Raw genomic sequence first — 20,543 nt, 5'->3', positions numbered from 1 at the left:
CGACGGACGCGGAACGATGGAGAAATCGATTCCAAGGCGCATCCAAGGGTTGCGGGACGCAAAACATCTTCAAACAATCTGTCGTGCAATGGAATTTCCATTCCGCAAAGTTTCGCTCGCGCTGTACCAATAGTATATAAACGTGGAAAGGCCACACTGGTGAGACAGTGGTCAGCGCCGAGCGTCGCCGAGGCTGTGTCGGAAGTGTCAGTTTATTGGGACAGCTGCCAGCTGCCAGCCTCTGCTCGTTGTTTGTTTGTTTGTTTGCTTGCCAGTGCGCGACCTATAAAACCGTGCTTGGTCGAGGAATGTCACGGTACCGGAGAGGGTGGACGATTTGATTGGACCATCATCATCATCGGTGCAAAACCATGCACAGAGCCGATGATCGATGTAGAGATGTACGTGAAGCAAGTGTCGTCCGGGCGGCTGTCGTGCTGCTCCGGTTTGGTCTCGTTTTCCGCGAGAACCATTGCAAAATCCCAAAGACCTCATTTTGCATTAACGACGTGGCACACACACACGCACACCTCGTCGGTGTCCGGTTCGTGTGCGCGCGCCACGTTACATCGCACGTCGTTTCGCAAAATGGTAAACATTCAATTTCCATACACGAAGCCGGTGAACACCTTCCCCGAGACGATGTTCACGCAATCCGATATCTCGCCCCATCGATGCTCCGTGTGGTGAAATGTTTCAATTTAACGCTTCCCAGCGCTGGTTGTGGGACCAATGGGGCGCAAATAGAACGTCAGAACGTCGCGCGCACTGGCCACCGAGTTTCACCGGAGTTTCTGCCAGCAAAAGTCTGTCAGAAAGTCTTTTCTATTGAATTACGAAACTGCACATCGGGGGGTGATGCTGCATAGAAAAAAGGTAATCCAAAACTCCTTCCACGCGTCTTTCGGTCGTCTTGTGGCGTGGCGGGCGTAAGATGATAGTGTTGCTCAAAACGCGATGCTCTGGTGCTGTCGACTGTCGCGGTGAGGTTTCCTGGTGGTCCTGATGCTGATGTCGGGCATACGAGCAGCAGCCATCGACACCGGTCGGGTCAGAAAAGTCTAAACTCTTCTTACGCCCTGTTTTCGAGGCGTTACGAAACCCGTCTACGAGGTTCTGTGCACGTTTTGTGGAAGAAAAAGAGAAAATTTTCCAATGACACGCCACGCCACGAGTTGGTGACGTAGCAAATAGATTCTTCTGTTTTCAATTCGTTTAAAGAATCAAACTTTACCTTCGGCAGCCATCGTCAGTTCTTCTTTTTAGAGGTGTGTAATGTGACACGATCGTCGGTTCACGTCGAGGAACATCCTGTCAGATGCAGTCAAACCGGGAATGCAACGAAGTTTGAGGCAAAAAGTTTCAAAAGTTATTTGCTATCCATACTCCTCATCCATGGCCAACTGTATTTAACTTTCGGGACAATTTCAATGTTTAAATGAAATTGGTTGGTCTATTCTTGGATATCTATTGTGAATATCGCGAGTATATTCACGGCGACTACGTCTGCTGATTACTTGGGTGGTTTTGCGATATTTTTGTTCCCCAGAAACGGGATAAACGGACTAACATCTTAATGAATAACCTCAAAATAGGTCGGAGTAGTAATTTTGAAAAGACCAAGATTAAAATCTAGACCTCCGTCTCTGCGCATTCTGCGCCCTGACGTCACACGCGATGCGATTAGGACAACTCATTTCACTTTCATTTTGCATTTTCTTCGCCACCAAAAAAGCTTCTCAAACCATTTAGGATCTTCTCTGTTCTTGGGGCCCGCTTTTGATCCACAGCGAAGTACGGGTTACCGTGTTTTTGGCCGTGTGCCGATAGATTACTGGGAATGATTATCTGATCAACAGGGCGATACTCGCGTGTGGATGGGACTTTATCAAGCGAACCGGATGCCGTGGAGACGCGCAAAACGAGGGTTCTCCTCTGAGAGCGAGAGAAATGTGGGTCGTTTGTTGTGAAAGTTTTTCACCCGTTCGCAAGGATTTATGAGAAAACTTTACGCCACCACACCAACCGGTGTTCGCATGGTTCGGTCATCCTCACCATCTGCCGGTTACTTCTGGGACACCATCCGCAGAATCCCAGGCGAAGTAATTGAACCGGCAACCACAGTTCCACGGAAGCGGGCTGCTACGAAGAGCGATCACTAAACTTCACGATTCCCGGCGAAATGCGTTGATGGTGGTGGTGGCGCTGGTGGTGATGGTGGTAGAAGTTGAGTAGCTCCGGAATAGGTTTTGCATGTGGAAAGTTGTCTCGTTCGGTCGCGCCGAGGTCCCCAAAGAGTCCTGATTTGATTTGTGTAGGTCGCGAGTGCGACCGATCCCTATGTAATTGGTCATTGAGTTTTGCGTTCGGCAGCAACTTTCCCACTGATCAACTCAATTAGCGAAGGCGACCGCTCAGCCCGGCCTTTCAACGCAAACGTGGTGCGTTTGAATGGATGAAGAGACAAGCGGGAGGGCTGTGGGTCTTTTTTTGTGCTTTTTTGTTTTAAATGAAACTCGCAAAAGGGTTCCATCGCCGAATTCCCACCGAGACCTCTCAGTGGAAGGTCTGAATGGATTCTCGATCAATTATGCAAGACCGTTTAGTCCGATCCGAACGTCCGATAAGACTAGTAAGCGATTTTTCGTTTGCTTCATGACAATCTGCAAGCTTCTTCTGTTTTTTTTTGTCGAGGGGGAAAATCCAACTCCTGCTCCAAACTTTTAATCGACGATTAGCGATAGACACGATCATCAAAAGTTGCTTTTTATTCCTGGCTATGAAAATGCAATTGATTAGGGTATTAAAATAGCAGACACGGTATTGTGTTTTTGCTGAGTGATGCTTATCCGCATAGATATGCGGAAAAAATATAGCAGAATGTAAAAAACAACTATAAGCTACCAGGCGCCTCCATCAGCGAATAAAACGTATTTCGGTATATCACCATGCAGGATAACTTTGAGCTTTTCAGAAAATATTTTCAAATATGCTAAATATATTATCTTCTGTTTGGGATGTTAAAACCATTAAATCATTGCAAAATAATAAAAACATGTGAGTCTTTTAAAAATCAATTTTATATTTCCAAAATCTGTTTTTAATTGTAAAATATTCTGTGAACTGGCACAGTTCAGTTACAAACAAATAATTTGTTTCAAAGATCCAAATATTTTTTATTCAATAAGAAGTTTTTTTTTTAATATAGAATAATATTTACAAAAAATAGTTTTTCAATAAAATCCAGGAAAAGGCCGAAATGATCAAAGTAATCCTTGCCTCAGCATACAAACACACTGGAAAGGAACTTGAACATCACTTTCATATCGGTACCGTTTGAGCTTCCTTATGTTTCGTAAATGAAAAGAGGAACCAAAAACGAAAACAACACTAGATTTAAGGCACACACTAGTAGCGCCAAACTGCGGTGCTCAAAGGATTGAAAGTATCGCACTTATTTTACTTTCTTTCAGCTCTTTGTGATGGTATACCAACACAGGGCGCATGTACGTTTGTTTTGCATTCAAAGCAGATTTTAAGATATGTGTATCGTGCACCAGTCGTGCCGCTTGCACGTAAACCATGCTGCACTGTCGCACACTTGTGTGCAAATCTCTACCGAGCCCGCATCTGAAGAGTTGAGAAACGGCTTAAAACCATACACCGCGCACACATCCGGTGCTTGGTCCAGGTGAGCCAGGTGCTAAGCAGTTGGCCAGGCAAAGCTTGTGTCCTTGTCCCCACGTCCGGTCGCGCGCGAAACAATAATGCTGCACCGTAAGGGTGCTCTCTTTCAGTGAAGCTTTTAATTAAATTGTGTAAAATCCCCAACGCGCCCGTTTGAGCCCCGTTTTCCCATTGTTTTCCACGGTGACCCTTTTCGGTGCGGACTTTTCGGTGGGGTTAGGCAGACTGGCAAGGGTTGATAAAAAAATAAAATGGCAAATGAGTTTCCGTGCGAGAACTAACCCTCCTACCGGTCGCTAGTACATTTAATATTCGCGACGAGCTGTGGAAAAGATTTATTTCGTAATGCTTGCGCCGTCCCATGGTTTGGGAAACGGAGAGGTGATGCTGTACATGCGGCTCTCCGGGAATCGAGTTTGCTCGTTGGGCAAGGTGCACCAGACTCGTGTCCTTTTCTATTGTGTTGAAAATAAAGTTAGCTAATTGTGTATTTTCCGCATGGCTGAAGAACGCTCTAAACTTTTTTCTCGTCCAACAACGTGTACGTGTACGTTTGATTTGCATAAATTAAGTTTTTTACCGGAATGGAATTAATATTTAAAACAAATCAAAATTAAATGTTTTTGATGCGTACAATGTAGTGTAGCATCCAGTTGTATAAATCATAAAAAATATCTTCAAATAACGTTGTGGCTTATTGCAAACGTCTTTAATGATACATTTCCACCGAACGACAATGTTTTCCGCGAATACTTATTGCACATTATGTTCGTTTTGGTTCCAGCAAACACTCCATTCATCAAACGAATTGCGAGACCTGTGTGCGTGTGGGTTGTAGCAAATAAGCAAGCACAGAACTCATTGGAGCGCAGACTGTTTGTTGGGTAAAGGCTGTATGGGTACAGCAGATTGAAACGCCGCACCCCTCCAGCTGCTTTAGCCCCGGTCTCTTTGTTACATCAATTTCTTCATTTGCGTAGGGCCAGAAAACATCGAAACATAACGAAACGATTGGCATGAATGTAAACATGATTGACATTCATTGAACACAACGATTCGGTTGTAACGGAAGCATCAGGTACAATGATCTCACTGCCGTGAGTACCTTCATCCGGATGGAAAGTTGTAATCCGCATGATGAAAATCATTCAACGTGAAGCAATTATTCAATTTATTTGAATGGAACCGCCAGGCAGAAAGCATTCGATGTTGATTTCATTTGATTGCATTCGGTTCAAGAATGGCTCACTGTGGGGGGTTGTATGCGTTCATTGAGGATTCTTCAATCCGTCCGCACACTAGATTGCACATTTTCGGGCGATTGCTCAACGGTTGCTTAGCTCTGATGTTGCTGCTGCTTGCTCAAGATTATGCCACAAATTTCGTTAAGCACATAATCGAAACGAACATAATTCCCACCCTGGAAAAGTATCCTGGAGTATCCGAGTCCGGAGGACGGCCTTCCTTTGACGGGAGCCCCGTGAAGCAACACCGGATTCCGGAGATTCCGCTTCAGTCGCTGCCCTCCGCAGGGATGAATAAAATCCCTTCAAATTATGAGATCAAACACGGGTCTCTCTGCGGTCGTTCAAAAGATGGACCGTGGGTACGTGGCGGCTGAATGACCGGCCTTCCCGGGTGGGGCTTGGCAAGCACGGCTGGTTGGCGGGCGCCAGCTACTGAAATGTTAATTAAACCTCCATTTGCCGTCCTTGCCTCGCCAGCCGTGGCCAGCCCAGGCGATATTTTATTTATTGGTCGGCCAATTTTCTCTCTCTTTTTCCTTCGCGGCCGCGTTTTACATTTTTGACCAAAAAACGAAGGAGCGAAGGGCCGAAGGGGCTTGTGATTGTCCTTTTTTTTCGTGGGAATCTCAATGCACGCAGCAGCAGCAGCAGCAGCCTATTCCACCGCTGGCGTGCACCGTTTTCGTTTGATCCATGGCCTTAAATAAGGGTCTGGAATTTGGAATTCGAAAAGTTATTTCAAAATTACTTCCCTCATCCCCTCGCGTTGGTTGTTGTGCAGCTCGCGAGCATGAATCGCCTTCCGCTGCTGACCTGCTTCTGCTTCTGATGCCTTCGGCCTGGCGATGGTGATCGGCGATCGATTTTCCGCACGACGAGAGAAAGGTTTGGCGGGAGGGTCTTCGGAGAACAAGATGTCTTTAATTACCGTCGTGTGGGGCGGGCGGGCGGATGAGGCACTGGGTCCGTGTTGGTAAAGCAATTTGAATGATTTTTTCCCAGAACTCCCCTCATCGGTCGTGTAGGGTTGTACCAAGTGTTGGTCGATCACTAAGAGCCCTCACTAAGTCGCATTTTGATTGAAAGTTGGAGATTTACTACGAAGATTTGGTGCTTCAATTGGGTGTAGACCCTTGGTTCGTTTAATTATGTAAGTGATGGTATGGAGGATATTTATGAGTATCCCCGGCGGGCGCGCCGCACAAAGCATTTCATTGGGGAAATTGTTTTCCATCCAACCCCGAAGCAACAATTTATCTAACGATCAATTTGGACTGAGTTATTCGATTACAAATCGCAAACTCGCTTTGCTTCGAGTACGCATTATGCGCCTTTCCGTTAATGGCACCCGAGGGAAAGCTCCAGTAAAAGGCAATCAATGCCATTATTGAGGCTTTCCAACATTCTATTAGCTATTTTTATGCAGCGCATGTTGACGCATTTGCTCTGTTCGATGCTGGAATAACACCCTTTCAGATTTTATTCCCTGTCTCGTACACCTTGGACCAGGCGGTGAATGTCGCTATCGGGCAAACGTTCTATTGTTTGCGCAGCGTAGAACAGCGAACAACAACTAACGCTCTAGAGCATACACCGTAGTGTAAACAGGTGGGATTTGTGCAATAAAATGGTATGCCATGCCATTCGCCATCGCTCTGTTGCGGGTGCAGCCGGAGTTTCGTGATGAAAACTGCATTTATCACGGCTTCATGTCATTTGTGCTGCTGTTATGTTTTAGATGTGTTTATCAATAAGCAGTCTATAGGTGAAACTTAATTGAATAATAATAAACAAAAAGGCAGCGAGCATACGAAGCTGAGGATGTGTTATTTATTATTCATTGATTAGTTTTAATGGCACTTCAATGAAAAAAACGTTCCATCAACGTGGTGATGGAGAGTTGCAGTATCAGCACTGTAGTACATGCTGCATAATTCTGCGTTTAACTTTGTGTTGAATTGCTTTCTATGCTGGAGTGCTTCATTAGAGGAATCACAGAAAGAATGTTCGAACACTTTCTGATGTTTCTTGAATGGCCAAAGGGAATAATGTTGTGGTTTTGGTATGCCCTAAGGTGATAACCTTCGGTTCTGTCCTTGACCGCCCTGTTCAGCATTCCTTCCGGCAATATTGTGACCGCAAAATGTTTACGCCTAATGTTGAACAGGTTGAACCAGTGACCACCAGTCCCCCTAGGCCATCATCAGCGCCCCCAGGCTATTCCATTTTGTGGTTTCAGATCCTTAGCCTAGGAATGTCTTTGATTGACGCTTACGATGTGAATGTACCAGCACCTAACTATCCCAAACGGTAGGTTAGGAATCTTGGCTTCAAAGGGTTTTTATGCTTTTGTAGCTACGATAGCAGTGTGAGTGAAGCATTGATTTAGGAACGTACGTTTGACTTGTTCGTGTGGTGATGAATCCTGTTTCTGTCGCAAAAACTGGTTACTTAAAGCGGATAATCAGTTTCTCCTATAGGACTGAAACATTTCAGTTTCAAAATCAAAACATGAAAATGTGTTTGGAAGGATCATCTTTTCCAAGGAATAAGAAATCTGCAAATTTTATAATGAGAAGAGTAAAGAAAGCTTTACATTTCCCCTGCCCAAAAGACATGCAAAAGGTGACAAACCGCCCTTTTTGCCTTGCTTGCAAACAAACAAAGGAAAATCTGAAAGTAAAACCAAACTCACGATCCGCCAAATCAAAATGTCTTCGTTTGTCTAACACATTTGCAAAGTTATTTTGAAAATGTTTCACCACCCTCCTCTTCCTCTTCCTCCCGCTTTCCATCGATTGTTGGCGTTGGGAATGCGCGGTCTGGTGTGAAAATCTTCAGATTTGTACTTGCTCTAGAGATTTGTTTCCTCTCGGTGCTTCCTCCCCCGGCCAGGAATCCGGAAAAGAGCAAATGAAAGTCAAGTAAGAAAAGAAGAACAAGAAGAAGGCGACTGGTTTATCTCTTTTGACCGCAAAACCCTCTTCCTTCTTTGGTGCTGACTGGCGGTAGATGGGAGCAGTTCACGAGTTTGCTGAACTGAAACTTGATGCGTCAACATTGCCCTGGTTTCCCGGGACGTGAATAAATGTTGGCTGGAGTCAAACCCCTTGGTGAAACAGTATACCAGCTTCAATCCATGCTTATGTACCCGATCGTAGAACGCTGGGACGGTTTGTGTGACTATTCTGTGTCGATTGGTTTTGTGTTTCTCGTTCTGTTTGTAGCAGATTTTTGTAACGAAATACAAAAACAATAGTTGCTGGAGCTACCACGGGAACTGTTTCATTTACTTTATTGATCTAAAGCCTGTCTTTGTTTCGCTTTCTCGTTCCAGTTGTAACATTGAATCGCTGCAGAGCAACGTTGAGTAGCTTCGGTACGCAGAGCAAATGAACCAAAGTGGAGTAGAAAAGTAAGTAACTGATAGTATGTAAGTTAAAATATTATAAAAAAAAACTTTACTTATCAGAACATTTAATGTCTGCTAATATAATTGCTGAAATTTATAATTTAAACATTTACCATTAACTGAACTCCATCAGCACATAACATGAAGTTCATTTCATTTGTTAGATTTTCATACGCTTTTTATAAATTCATGCAACCTATGCTCGCTGCGACTTACCTGGTCGGGGCCTTCATGTTGTATGAATGATCCAGTAAGATTAGAACCGGTACAAAGTGCGGATCGGTGTGCTCCGTTGTACCATTGTGCGGTATCACTCGTTATCTTGGAAATGGATCCTTTGGAAGTAGGATCGGTGTCTCGCAAAGGCTCATCAGCTGACACACGGGACACGTGTTTGGATGTGCCGGTACACGGTTTGTGTTTTTCCGGGTTTTCCCAACCCCCCCCTTCATTTCACTGGAAACAATTTGTGTAGCTGTGGATGGCGCCGGTGGATTCGGTCGGTCTGTAACGATGGTTATTTTAAGGACCATCCCGTCACCTACCCGCACCTCGACCCCATTCAGGTGAGATCGACGTATTCTTGGAAGACGCAAGCGCAACCCGTAACTGGTTGTGCCTTTTTCCGAGCACATCTTTCTAATCTTTCAACTGAACCATACATTTCTACCCCGCCCACCCCCCCAGCGAGACAGGCGGATGACATTTTCCCGATCGATGGTCTCCGAGTCTGGCTGTTCGATTGATATTCGAAGATTAATGCCTTACCATCTGTCATCATTTTGTGACGCGACGTATCGGTTCCGTTCCTTCGGTGCCAAAGGGAGAGGAATGGAACCGCACCGGCACCGGGGTAGCTCATGGGTTTTCTTGGAAAACTCTCCCAAACAATGGAGGGAGCGGAGCATACGGAACGAAACGAATGATGCCCGGCATGGAATACGAGGAATTCCAGTTCAATCAGCTGCGATTTGGGGCTGCAGTGGCACGTTTGCAATTTGTCAAATCTCCCTGACCCCTACCCTGCCCGCCAGCCCTGCCGCACTAGTCAATTTCGTTCGTTCGAATGCGTTCTCGGCGGTGGCGGCAGAAAAATGGCGTCCACTGAACGGAACGGAAATAAAGTTCGAAGCTTGCTTGCTGTAGTGGTTGTGGTGGTGATGGTTGTGTCAATGGTGGCCTGCTCGATGACTTCCTAATCGACGACCGTCCCCGGGACATTGATAAATGTTGACCGGATGCATTTTCATCCCCTTATCCGCCTCCCTTTGCGCCCCAGCTTCTTGCTCCGTCCCAACTGGATGGCTAGCTTAAAAATGGGAATGCTTATTGCAGCATAACACATCACATCATGAGCTCAGAACTACGGCTACAGTGGAGAGTGGAGAGCGCAAGAGACGGTCCAAAGCAAAAGGCTGTCAGCACATTTTATGGTCAGCGATCGAGGAACGTGACTTTGGTCGAGCCAATCGACAAAGAATGCTCTTCAGCATCGCATCCATTATAGTGCAGCTCCAGCTGAGCTCCAGGTCGGCCGCTGGTCGCGCCAATCGCACGCCATGATGTCGAACGGGACATGATCTTTCCATTAATAATCACATCGAAGTGCTCGAACCGAAGTCATCGTGGCGTTCTCGCGCAGCATCTATCCCTTGGCATCAGCACGCTGCACGGAGTGCGCCAATGTCAGTGTGTGTGTGAATGTGTGTGTGAATGTGTGTGTGTTGGTATTGCACTCATAACCTTGACATGGTAAGCAGCACAGAAGCGTACGGTCGATTTGGTTTGCCCCCGATAAACTTACATCTTTATGCGGAAACTGGATCGAGCTGCAATTTTCTAAAAAGAGCACGACCGGTAGAGAGAAAGAGATCGAGTGAGTCCTTGTCACCGTTATTGGTGTGCAGGTTACTAGGATGAGGAAAGTGATTGGTTAAAATTTATGCAGCATAATTTTGCCCCCGGCTGTTCACCGGAAGAAAAGTAGTTCGATAAAGTTGAGACACGTTGCTAAGGCAACTGACAACGGGGCAATATTTGAAGCTAGGGATCTGCTTCCGCTTCGTTGCTTCCGCGTTAGGCGGTGTTTACAGTTGCGCGGCGATTGTTCGCGCCTCGCGACAGTTTCGCAATTTCTTATCATAATTTATTAAAACAAAAAAAGCAAAGAATAGGAAAAACTTTCCCCAAATTGAATATCCCTCCAAGGGGACTATCGTAAAAGCGACATAATTAGCATCAGGGTCGGTCGCCGGCGGGAGTGGGATGACGCCTAGAGCAAAGTGGGTGGCGTCGAGAACAAAACCGTTACTTTGCCGGCATCCCAGCCCCTCCGCGATTGTTCAGCGAAACTTGAATTCGTCGCTCGGCGAGCCTTCGCTTCGGCATGATTGATGGTGGTCGTTGGTTGAAAAGTTGTCTCCTGAACAACTCGACGGCTTCTCCTGGCGCGCATCGGACTAACGCGATGCTCCGTGGTGCTTCTTCGATGCTGTGGGTGTGTATCTGTGTGCGCGCGCCCACGATGCCATAAATCTACGGATTTGCTACGCTCGGTGCCTGGGAAAGCTTCTTTACACTCGGTTCGTTTTTGGTTTTTTTTTTATAACTCGCTTCACATCGGGGCCCCTATTGTGTGTGGTGCCCTCCATTCGCGATGTTCCCTTCCCCGCACCTGCCACCACCTAACCGTGTGGCAGTGTGGCGCTGGAGTCGCTTCAATCGCAATCTTTTATCCATGGCAAAGCTTATGATTAACTTATGGGGCTAAATCGTCCGTTTTGCTTGAATCTTTGCAGGAAGGATTTTCCGCCCGTGCCCGTTCGTTTTCTTGCCAGATTCTCCGAGTCTCAGCCGTGGTGCGGGCGCTGGGAAAAGTTTTTCTCGTCTCGTGGCAACTTGGCATGCGGGGGGAAATTACGTCGATCGTTCCCGGCTGCTCGAATGGCAATGGTTGATCGAATTCCTAGGCAAGCGGTGGGAGGGGGGAAGGGAGGAGGGGTCGCCGGAGAAAGGGGGCGCGAACGTGGGAAATACAGAAGACAGCGTGCCATACACGCTGGAACAAAGATTTAGATGTGTCGTAAAAGTGATTTATGCCTGCATTCCGGCCGCATCCCGGGCAGCATCTTTCCCGCTTTTCGTCGTCCGCTTCCAACGACGCGCCCGCGTGTTAATCGGCGGTATCAGAGCGTTCTCAGGTGGCCAAACATTTAAGGGCGGCTTTTTGGGGTGTTCCCTTTCAGCCGCGTTTGCATTAGTTATGGGAGGGAAGCATAGAAAGAAGAGGAAGAGTGTTTGATGCGTGGAACAATCGTTTGGGCTTCAATTTCAGTTGGATGTTCTAATCAAATAAACCGATCGCTGTATTCAACACCGAGACTAGTGTAAAGGTGTGCGATACACGAACGCAACTTTACTGTTAACTCCTAATGAAAGGAAAGCTTTTTTTTGTCTTTCACTAATTTATACGATTCATTCCGTTATAAGGCCAATAAGGTTATATACCCGTTAAATTTGGTCAGCCGCATTTTGTAAGCCGCAAAATGACAGTTGACACTAGGCCAATGACAGTTTCCCGAAAGTGAAAGGCTGCTATCGTGTACTAACACCTTTACAACGTTTCTTTACGGGGCACAAAATATATTAGAATCTCTTCTTCCATAAATGCATCCCTAACGAATAACCCATCGCTCTTCATCGCTCATTTCATCTACGTCGTGGATGCATTGTTGTATTTTTCATTTAAATATAAAGCTTCGGTCAGTGCAAACAAGGTATAGCACACAAACACTGGTGGGGTTTCCAACACACTGGTTAAGGTCTAGTTGCCGTGCGAAGGTTCACGGTCGAAAACATGGTTCGCTGCGTTAAGCATTGTATCGACGGTGTGCCGATGCTGCTGCTGCCAGGAAACTCCAACAGTAATCAAGTCCGGATCTTCCACGACCTGTTCCGTACCATCCATCACCTGCCGCTGCCCTCCATCGTCCTGTGCTCGCCCAGCCTCGCTAGTAGTGAAACTGCACCCATTCAGCGTCCTGTACGACGTCGGCCGGTCCTTCCGCTTCACCATCGACTGCATTGATTGCAGCCTCGGGAAAACTGTGTTCCTCCTCGTCGTACTCGAAGGCGTAGTCATGCGGCGGCGTTGCTTGTTCAGTGAATGGCCCAACACCGTAGTCCGGGTAGAGCACCGTACCGTTCGCTTGGGAAGGCTGGCTGGCTTCCTCGCCCGTTCCGCCATCACCGATCATGTCGTGAATGATGTTCACCGGGACTTCGATCAGCTGCACTAGCAGGTTAATGATGTTCTTGTAGACGCGCTCGTTCTGCTCCATCTGCCGCTCGGTGTCACGATCGAGCCAAGCGCGCGGCAATGCCTGGACTGACGCTCCCTTACTCCCTGCTGTCGGTAGCAGCTGGCGAACGTTACGATAGTTACGATCCAGCTCCCGGAATCCGAGCAACTTACGATCGACGGCAGCCCGCAACCGATTGGCTTCGCGCACCAACCCATTGCGTTCGAGGTTCGTGGCCGCCGCGTCCCGCCGTGCATCCTTCCGTTGCAGCGGCAGCGGCGGGTTTTGTCTTTTGTGCTGGAAGTTACTAACGAGACGCTCGAGCCGTACGGCGCGCCGTTGCAACGGACGCAGATCAGTTTCGGCTCGCTGAAGCCGCTCACCGACCGCCCGGTTGAAGCCGACCAATTTCGCCTTCGTATCGAACCGTGGTACCGGGGACGGTCCACCTCTCGGATGGTGTGCCGGATCACTGCCGGCCCGGGACTTCGCATCGGAAGCACCTGGAATGTGTTCCGGAAAATGGAAGTTAAGGTCAGGTGCGGGTTTGCCCAGACTCTACACTGGGAGCGAACTTACCATGGCAACCTGACGTTAATAGGCAGGCCACTAAGATGATGCCACAGCCCGCAATTAGTTTCATTTCGACGCTGGAACCCATGGATACCTTTTGCTGGAAGAGGTGCCTGCCGTTGCCGTTGCACCGCTCGGAATGAATGGACATTCGATGGAAAGCGAGTGCTTTTATGCGGTTTTACTCTTTACTCCGGGCAAGAGGGGAAAGGCGACAGACATTTGTAAAGATGATGCTGTCTGTGATGTTTGGTTAATTTTCTTTCACTCTCCCGCAATTGAATTTTCCATTCCGCAAGTAATTACCTGGCCCTGTCGTAAACTGTTTGCCATTTTATGAGAATTCCACCGTTCCAGCTTGGTTTTAGTCCTAACAGAACAGAGCAGTGCAGCGTGTTAGTATTCGTTAGCCGCTTGCAACTAGAACGGTTGGTCCGTCGAGTTGCTTTGATTAAAATATGTCATTTTCACGTTAGATATAGCGTATGCTATGTCGACTTTGTGTATCAAATCCAATTTAGTGCATGTTCTAATGAAATTTGTCATTTTATTTTTACTTTTCCGTTGTTTACTCCACTGCAAAAAATGCGCATCGTATCCAGCACTTATTGAATAGCATAGAAACACCAATCGAAAAAACATCGGCGATCGTATGACGTTGGAAAAAAATCCGATATACCGGCGTTCCAATGTACTCTACCCTGAACGACGGAGCTGCGTTTCATGCATAGCAACACCATACAGTCATTCGGTCACTATGGTGATGGCTACTGCTGCTGCCGGTCAGCGGGCAATAAGTTGGAATTTTGTAATTAAAATACACGTCGTTCGCCGTCCCTGTGGGGGGCAAACTTGCAACGGCGCATTCCGTGACAGGAACCGCGAGAACCCGGGGCAGGGGGTTAGCTGTAACGCTGTCAGTTGGATCGCTATCAGTCATTGGTGTTCCGTTCGATTTTCCAGCTCGTTAACGACACGGTATCGGTATCAGTTTCGATGTGCATGCGTGCGGCTGCGGGAATGGCGTTCTTTTTTCATGTTTTTCAACATGAAAACACCACATTAATGAGAAGGTAAAGTGAACAGGCGGACAATAATGAGCGTGTATACGATGATACGCATCATTCAATGTAGGATCAATGTTTTTTTTGTCGAACGTTTTCCATCATCGATAGCGAGGTTGTTATGTGATTGGATGTTTTTTTATTAACCTTTCGGTTGGTTACTACAACAAATTGTCCACAGCATGGGCCAGGAACTGGGGCTATTAAACAACAGTCGAGCCTGCTGGACTGGAATCACGCGAGACCGTCATTCGAATTTTCGGTTGATTTCTCCGTGGGGAGCTGGTCAGCCAGCTGGGAGGATAATTGTTTGACAGACATTTGACAGGCGCGACACGTGCGCGAGCAGCATCGACCCTTACAATGCCACAAGTCCCCTTCGCTACCGCCGCCGCCGCCGCCGCTTCCAATATGACTTGGTTGATTGATGAATAATAGAGACGCTTATCGATGGGAATCATGTCCTGTCTTTTTCGTGGTGACGACGATGGTCAGGAGAGGTCGCGCACCAACTAACCATCACCCCGCCGCCTTGCCTCTAACATCATAATTGATGGTTTTCGCTGCTCGGGATCCATCAAATATCGGGTCCAGCATCACGCAACGTTGTCTGCGTTGGCCTTTACTTTACATGACCCGGCCGGCGGGTCCAACCAGCAACACGAATGAATGGGTCGGGTTGTGATGGCAGGAAAATTTGAAATATTTTCATATCGGTCCTCGAGGGCAATTGTACGCGGTGCCGATCAATCATGAATCCTGTCTAGCTCTCTAGCTAATCAATTAGTTTGCCCTCCGACGTGGCCAATGCGGGGGCACTCTGACTCTGGACAAAACCATCACAACACTCGCGCCAGTGTTTGATCTGGGCGGTGCACTCTTGCATGACTGCGTGCTTTGTTCAGAGAGGACAGTTTTGATGATTTACGATTGGTAAACGGTATAAAAGCAAATGGAGATCTCGACCATTGTTGCAATGCAATAAGTGGAATCCGATCGATTGATGCAATTAAAAGGATTGGAATTCGTTCTAGCAACGCATACTAAGACCTTACTTCATACCATGAACTTTTGTATATGAACCATTGTCTATATCATACCAGCTTAAAGGCTATACATTCACGAATACCATGGTAGTGGAACGCAAGGAACCCTTTTGCAAAGGTGTGCTCATGCTGCCAACGGCTCAGCTTCCGTTTTCAGTCCAAAGCATAATCTATAAGCCGTACCTCTGGGTAAGCCTGCCGCACACGGGCGCGCCAATTAATGATGGAGAAACAAACAAGCGATTATGACGTTGATGCGCATGTAGTCCTTCGCAAAACAATAATCCATCATCATCACCATCATCATCATCCTTCCGTACGCATGCAGCCGGTGCCTGTTGGAAATCAAAACAAGCATCCCTTCTCCTTCTCGAGTCGATAATCAGCCACTTCGGAAGTGCTCCACGTCACGGCCCGAAGAGGGGATTGAACATGGATTTTTTTTCTCCACAACCTGATTGCAACGACTCCCATTGTGGGAGGGAAAAGTCTTATAGGAGGCCGCATCGGAAAACCAATCACGCCCGAAATGGTGCCTGAAACTTTCCCGTTCACCATGAACTCCGGCTCGAAGGTCGGTTGAACTCATTACGCAGCCGTCAGAGTTTTGAGTAGCGGAACAATTCATCTTCGCTTAAGCATTGCTTGCTTTCGGTCCAGCAGCAGGATTTGGAGCTTGAGCCCTCTCGGTGAGCTCGACGGAGATTAGACGAGCTGCGCGTTGCTGCTTCGACCACTAGCATCGGAAAGTGCATTTTCCATTCGAAGAAAGTTTGACCAGATCCCAGATTATTAGTCGACGAGCTAGCTCGGTCGTCGAGTACCGACAGTTGCTGATGAGTTCGGGGAGATGATCGTTTACGACCGAGGAACAGTTTGCGCTGCTCAATGGGACCACCAGAAGGGCATATCTGGGGAAATTTGTGCAGTCTCTGCTGTTTAAGCCGTGGGAAGACGTCTCTTGAGTTTTTAACGTATGACGCACAATACATACTGCACTTCCTAGTTATGATTCGCTGGAAAATAGCTAACGTTAATGGTTCCTGGCATTTCTAATTACCATTTCTGAGATAATCCTTAAATCCTCAGAATCTGAAGTAGTGTGAGTAAAGTTCTTGTTCGCAAAAACGTTCAACATTCTTAGGAATACTTTTGCTTACGGCGAATGCGAATCATTAGCGAGGTAATTTCACAACAACAATTGGTGAATTGTAACTGCGTTACGTAGGGGACCTATTACCACTGCAAAAAATCTCCCAAAACGAGCTGCTACAAAGTGTTCCATATATCCTCATTAGCCGCTAAGCCGTTCATCCTCGGCGACAGACATAAACATTTTTGCAACCGCGATGGCGCTCAGCATTACGCTCTTCTGCCACCTCCGGTCGATAGCTGTCTTCACGAGGACTCATCATACCATCCAGTAATGCCTGCCTTTCCCCCCCGGGGAGGTGGAGACTGCTGCTACCACCACCGGTGACACATATGACAGCACACCGTCTGTTCCGTACATTCGTGGTCCTCGCGCCAATGATCCCCAGGAATGATTCATTTTATCACTCGGTACTACCTACCGACATGGTGCACACAAAACTCGCCAAGCCTTGCTTTCTCCCTGTGTTTGTGTGTGTGTGTGTGTTTTTTTGTTGGCGCTCTTGCTGCACGGTGCTGCACACTGCCACCGGCGCAGGGGAATTAATGAAAATTTAATGTTTCCAAACACATAAAATCCGCCAACATCCAGCGACGACGATGACGACAACGACTACGATGCCCAGACCATGGGAGGGAACAGCAGCAGCCGGTTGGCGCTCATATTTCCAACCAAACGAGAGAATGCCAAACATGTGTCATGGGACGAATGAGGACACCCGGGTTTCCGGTTTGCCGGTAGCGCTGTCTCCTGCTCGCCGCCCAACACCGTGTGGTTGCGTTGATGGGGCTGGAATGCCATTGGCAAATGTGAAAAGTGTCCTGTGTGTTTTTTTTACGTTTTGCTCCTTACCGACAAGCATTTCCGTTTTTGGGTTTTGTCATTTTCCGGAGCCCGTGTTTTTTTTCTGTTTTCCGGGTCCAAGCGTTCTGACCTGTTTTGATGTTCGGTACAAAGAGACGTTTTTTAAGTGTTTTCATTTCCAACCCATTTATTTTACTTATTATATACGCTTTCTCGGCTTCGAGTAGTAGTTGCTTTTTGCTATCGGTCTGCTGCAAACCTGCTCGAATAGTTCATTTAGGAATCTTTTGAAGTCATTAAGCACGTAGATTTGCCCAAAATGAAAAACCTGCCCCAGGAAAAAAGAAACTCCCCGTACCAGCACCATCGGTATGTGTGAAAATTTCGCGATAGAAACTGTATTTTTTTCTTCATCTTCCCGCAGCAAAACGTGTTAATTAGCAGTTTAGTGGTGGTTTAATTATCTTTCTCCCACACACCGCCATTCGTCCACTTTCATTTCACGGAACGTACGGCGCCGCAGTGGAAAGAGAGCGCCCAGGCACGAACGCGAACGCAAGAATGGAGCGCATTCCCATGAGGCTGGTTTCTTAGCTTCTTAGCTTCGCCGAAGCGGAGGTGAAACCATCAGGTACCAGCGTGTGCCAGCGCACACCAACATTGCGCGCCTTTCCTTCCAAATTGAATAAAGTTCGCTCGGTGACGCAACACAGTCGCTGCCAGCAGCAGCAGCAGCAGCTAGCAGCCCGCGTTTTTGGGATCATAATTTCCGCTCCCGGGCACACCTCCGGCCACACCCCGCTGGCCACCGTTGCGCGGACCATTGGAATTCCGGCTCCGGCGCTAATTAAGAATAATATTTTCCGTTCCGTTCTCCGCTCAGCAGCATGCTGATGTACAGACGTGAGAAGGAGCAGAAGTCGTGAGGAGGAGTAGCGTAAGCGCTTTTTGGGCGCCATCTCACATCCCCGCCCTCGGTTGTACTGTCAGGTGTAGTGTGAGTGAAATCTTGTAACAGGAAAGGTTTGGAATGGAATTGCAAGTTATGCTTCAATTTGAATGACGCGCTTTGTATGCATTGTGTCGTTTGAGGGTTTTCATAATCCACGACCTAATGCCTTAAACCCAAAGCGAATGTTCCTTTGGCTCCGTCATTCGTCAGAGAAATGCTCGAGAATATTATGCCGGCAGGGGATTTTGGGGAATTCGATGCCTTGGGGCATTGAATCACCTTTGAACCTCAACGCTTCAGTTCCTTCGGTTGGTCACAGAGGGAGAGAGAGAGAGAAAAAGAGAGATTAGATGCTGACCGAATCGTTCGTTTGCTTGTGGCCAGGTCAGTTGCCGTTACCAACGATCGCCACGAGCCAAGATAATTATTTAAAAGCTTTTCTTTGTAATTCGATAATCTGGCTGTGCTGTGCGTGGCATTAGATTGTGACTTCGATATCGCAGCTCCCAGCAGCATTATGTCACCTTTCGGTAAGGCTTCGATATCTTCCACGAAGTGTTGTTGTACCGTCTATATCTGGGGCAGCAAATCTGGGTGCGAAATGGAGAAAAATCGATGTCCAGGTCCAGTGGTGGTTGAAGACGAGAAGGAACTGGAATGGAAGCTGTTCTCACGCAACCAACAATCACATTCCATTGCGTGTTCCTCTGGCTTTTCGGCTTCAAGAGTCAATGCCTTTGCATGGTGGGCTCCAAACAGCGAGAGGTTGTGAGGAGTAACGTCCTTACACGAGGAAAGGTACGCCATCAATCTCATAAGGCAGGAGTGGGCCTGCTATTCGCCACCGATATCGACGGAGAGGGGAAGGAAGTCTGTCTCCTTGAAGAATCATCATTTCCTCACAAGACGACGACGCCGATGGAAGCATCTTACGTTGTCTGGAGATGCTTCTCGTCAGGATACGACGTTCTCTGGGGACCAACGTTCGCACACACAGGCGCACATTCTTGGCTTCATTCCCTCAATGCCTCTTTTACCATAAGTGGCATCGAGGGAGTACGTCGTGTCAATTGTTTGGTGTCGCGCGACATTCGCCGCCACATGCCAGTTAGTGTGCCGCAGCGTGGAATGTGCAATGTATTGCCCGGCGAAACCAAACTCCGAACCGCGCTGATTGGCTTCGTTGAGGTTAGGATTTCGCATTGGAATTCGATAGCGATTTGGAGTTTGATTTGGATTTAATTATGCGGATAAGAGCCCGCCGTCTGACGATGGCAGAAATTGCGTTGTCTGAAAGGAAATATCAAAAGCATATCTTGCAAATAAAGATGGAGTTCTGTAAAGGAGGTCCTTGAACGTAAAATATATTGCTTGCCATTTGCGGAATGTTTGCTGCAAAACAATTGTCTGGCGATAAGCGCGAAATGTGATCGGTTTGAATTTTTCAAAGAAAGGACTGCAGATCGATGGCTGGCCCAGGAACGTGCTGGTTATAAAGAAAGGCACCTTGATCCTCACCATTTTCTGGTCCACCACCTGTGGCGAAAGGATCTGCCATTGCTTTGGGGATGAAATTAATCCCTCCTCGGCAGGGTCTGCTGATACTCGATTCCGAAGATTAAATGTTCTTAAAAGTACGTTCCCATAACAGCCGTCCCTCTAGGGAGTTGGAAATGGTGGCTTGGTTTTACGGCATCCAAGGAGGCTGGGTGTATCGCCATCCACAAAGAGGGGCTTTTCCGCCATAATCGGAAGACAAAGAAAATGCCAAAAAATAAAAATAAAAACAAAACATTGATCGAAAAATTTGCTGCCAACGGGCCTCTTGGACGGAGGTGTTCTTCCCTCCGGTGAGTTCTCTGTCGGCTTTGTTTGTTGGCCACCGCGATAGCCCTAGCGAAGCGACGCAAGGTACACGTGTCCCCTGCGTGTGTCTTTTTGGCTCGTGGCACACCACCGAAATGGCTCTCCCCTGGTGGCTTATAGACCGGGAGGTGGGAAAAGCCGGTGAAAGGGCCATTAATCTTGTCCGTCTCGGGCCCATTTTCGTGGAACGTTCCGTGGAGCAATTCGTGCAAAACGCCGTTACCGTGGATTATCGTGGACTCGGCCAGTCTGGTCCGACATACAAATTTGGAATGAAAGCGAAACCGTTTCGAACCGAGACACCATCCGAGTTTCGGTTTCCTGTTTTTCCGTTCGTTCCGTTCTTAGTTTCAACCATTTTGGTTCGATGGCATCCTCCGTGTACCGTGGCCGATGGAAAATGGAGATCCCGTCCCGATGAAGCGAAGAGACAACTTT

The 20,543-nt window shown here is 47.5% G+C and overlaps 2 protein-coding genes across 11 annotated transcripts in view; one reads left to right on the top strand and one right to left on the bottom strand.

The window, feature by feature from the left end:
• The window catches only part of LOC125950339 (high affinity cGMP-specific 3',5'-cyclic phosphodiesterase 9A), a 118,428-nt gene that overhangs the window by 48,926 nt on the left and 48,959 nt on the right, over positions 1-20,543 (top strand). For 9 of the 10 annotated variants that reach the window (XM_049678243.1, XM_049678237.1, XM_049678241.1 and 6 more), the window contains one exon: positions 8,272-8,349. The exons of the other annotated variant lie outside the window; for it this stretch is intronic. The gene's annotated coding sequence lies outside the window, so the exon portion shown is untranslated. The remainder of the gene's footprint in view (positions 1-8,271; positions 8,350-20,543) is intronic. 10 annotated transcript variants of the gene reach the window in all.
• Positions 11,984-13,346, bottom strand: LOC125950371 (uncharacterized). Its single transcript, XM_049678309.1, has 2 exons — positions 13,227-13,346; positions 11,984-13,150 (listed from the first exon to the last, which is right to left on the bottom strand). Exons 1-2 carry the CDS (start codon positions 13,306-13,308, stop codon positions 12,357-12,359), a joined length of 876 nt encoding a protein of 291 aa, XP_049534266.1. The 5' UTR covers positions 13,309-13,346; the 3' UTR covers positions 11,984-12,356.

This window comes from Anopheles darlingi, chromosome 2 (genome assembly GCF_943734745.1).
Source record: "Anopheles darlingi chromosome 2, idAnoDarlMG_H_01, whole genome shotgun sequence".
NCBI classification, from domain to species: Eukaryota; Metazoa; Arthropoda; class Insecta; order Diptera; family Culicidae; genus Anopheles; species Anopheles darlingi.
This window is presented reverse-complemented; position numbering and strand designations above follow the sequence as displayed.

Bases quoted from the DNA above. Each gene is read 5' to 3' on its own strand.
- LOC125950371 (XM_049678309.1), bottom strand. From the start codon at position 13,308: ATGGGTTCCAGCGTCGAAATGAAACTAATTGCGGGCTGTGGCATCATC. The intron at 13,151-13,226 runs GTAAGTTCGCTC...AACACATTCCAG, and splicing joins ATTAACGTCAGGTTGCCATG to GTGCTTCCGATGCGAAGTCC.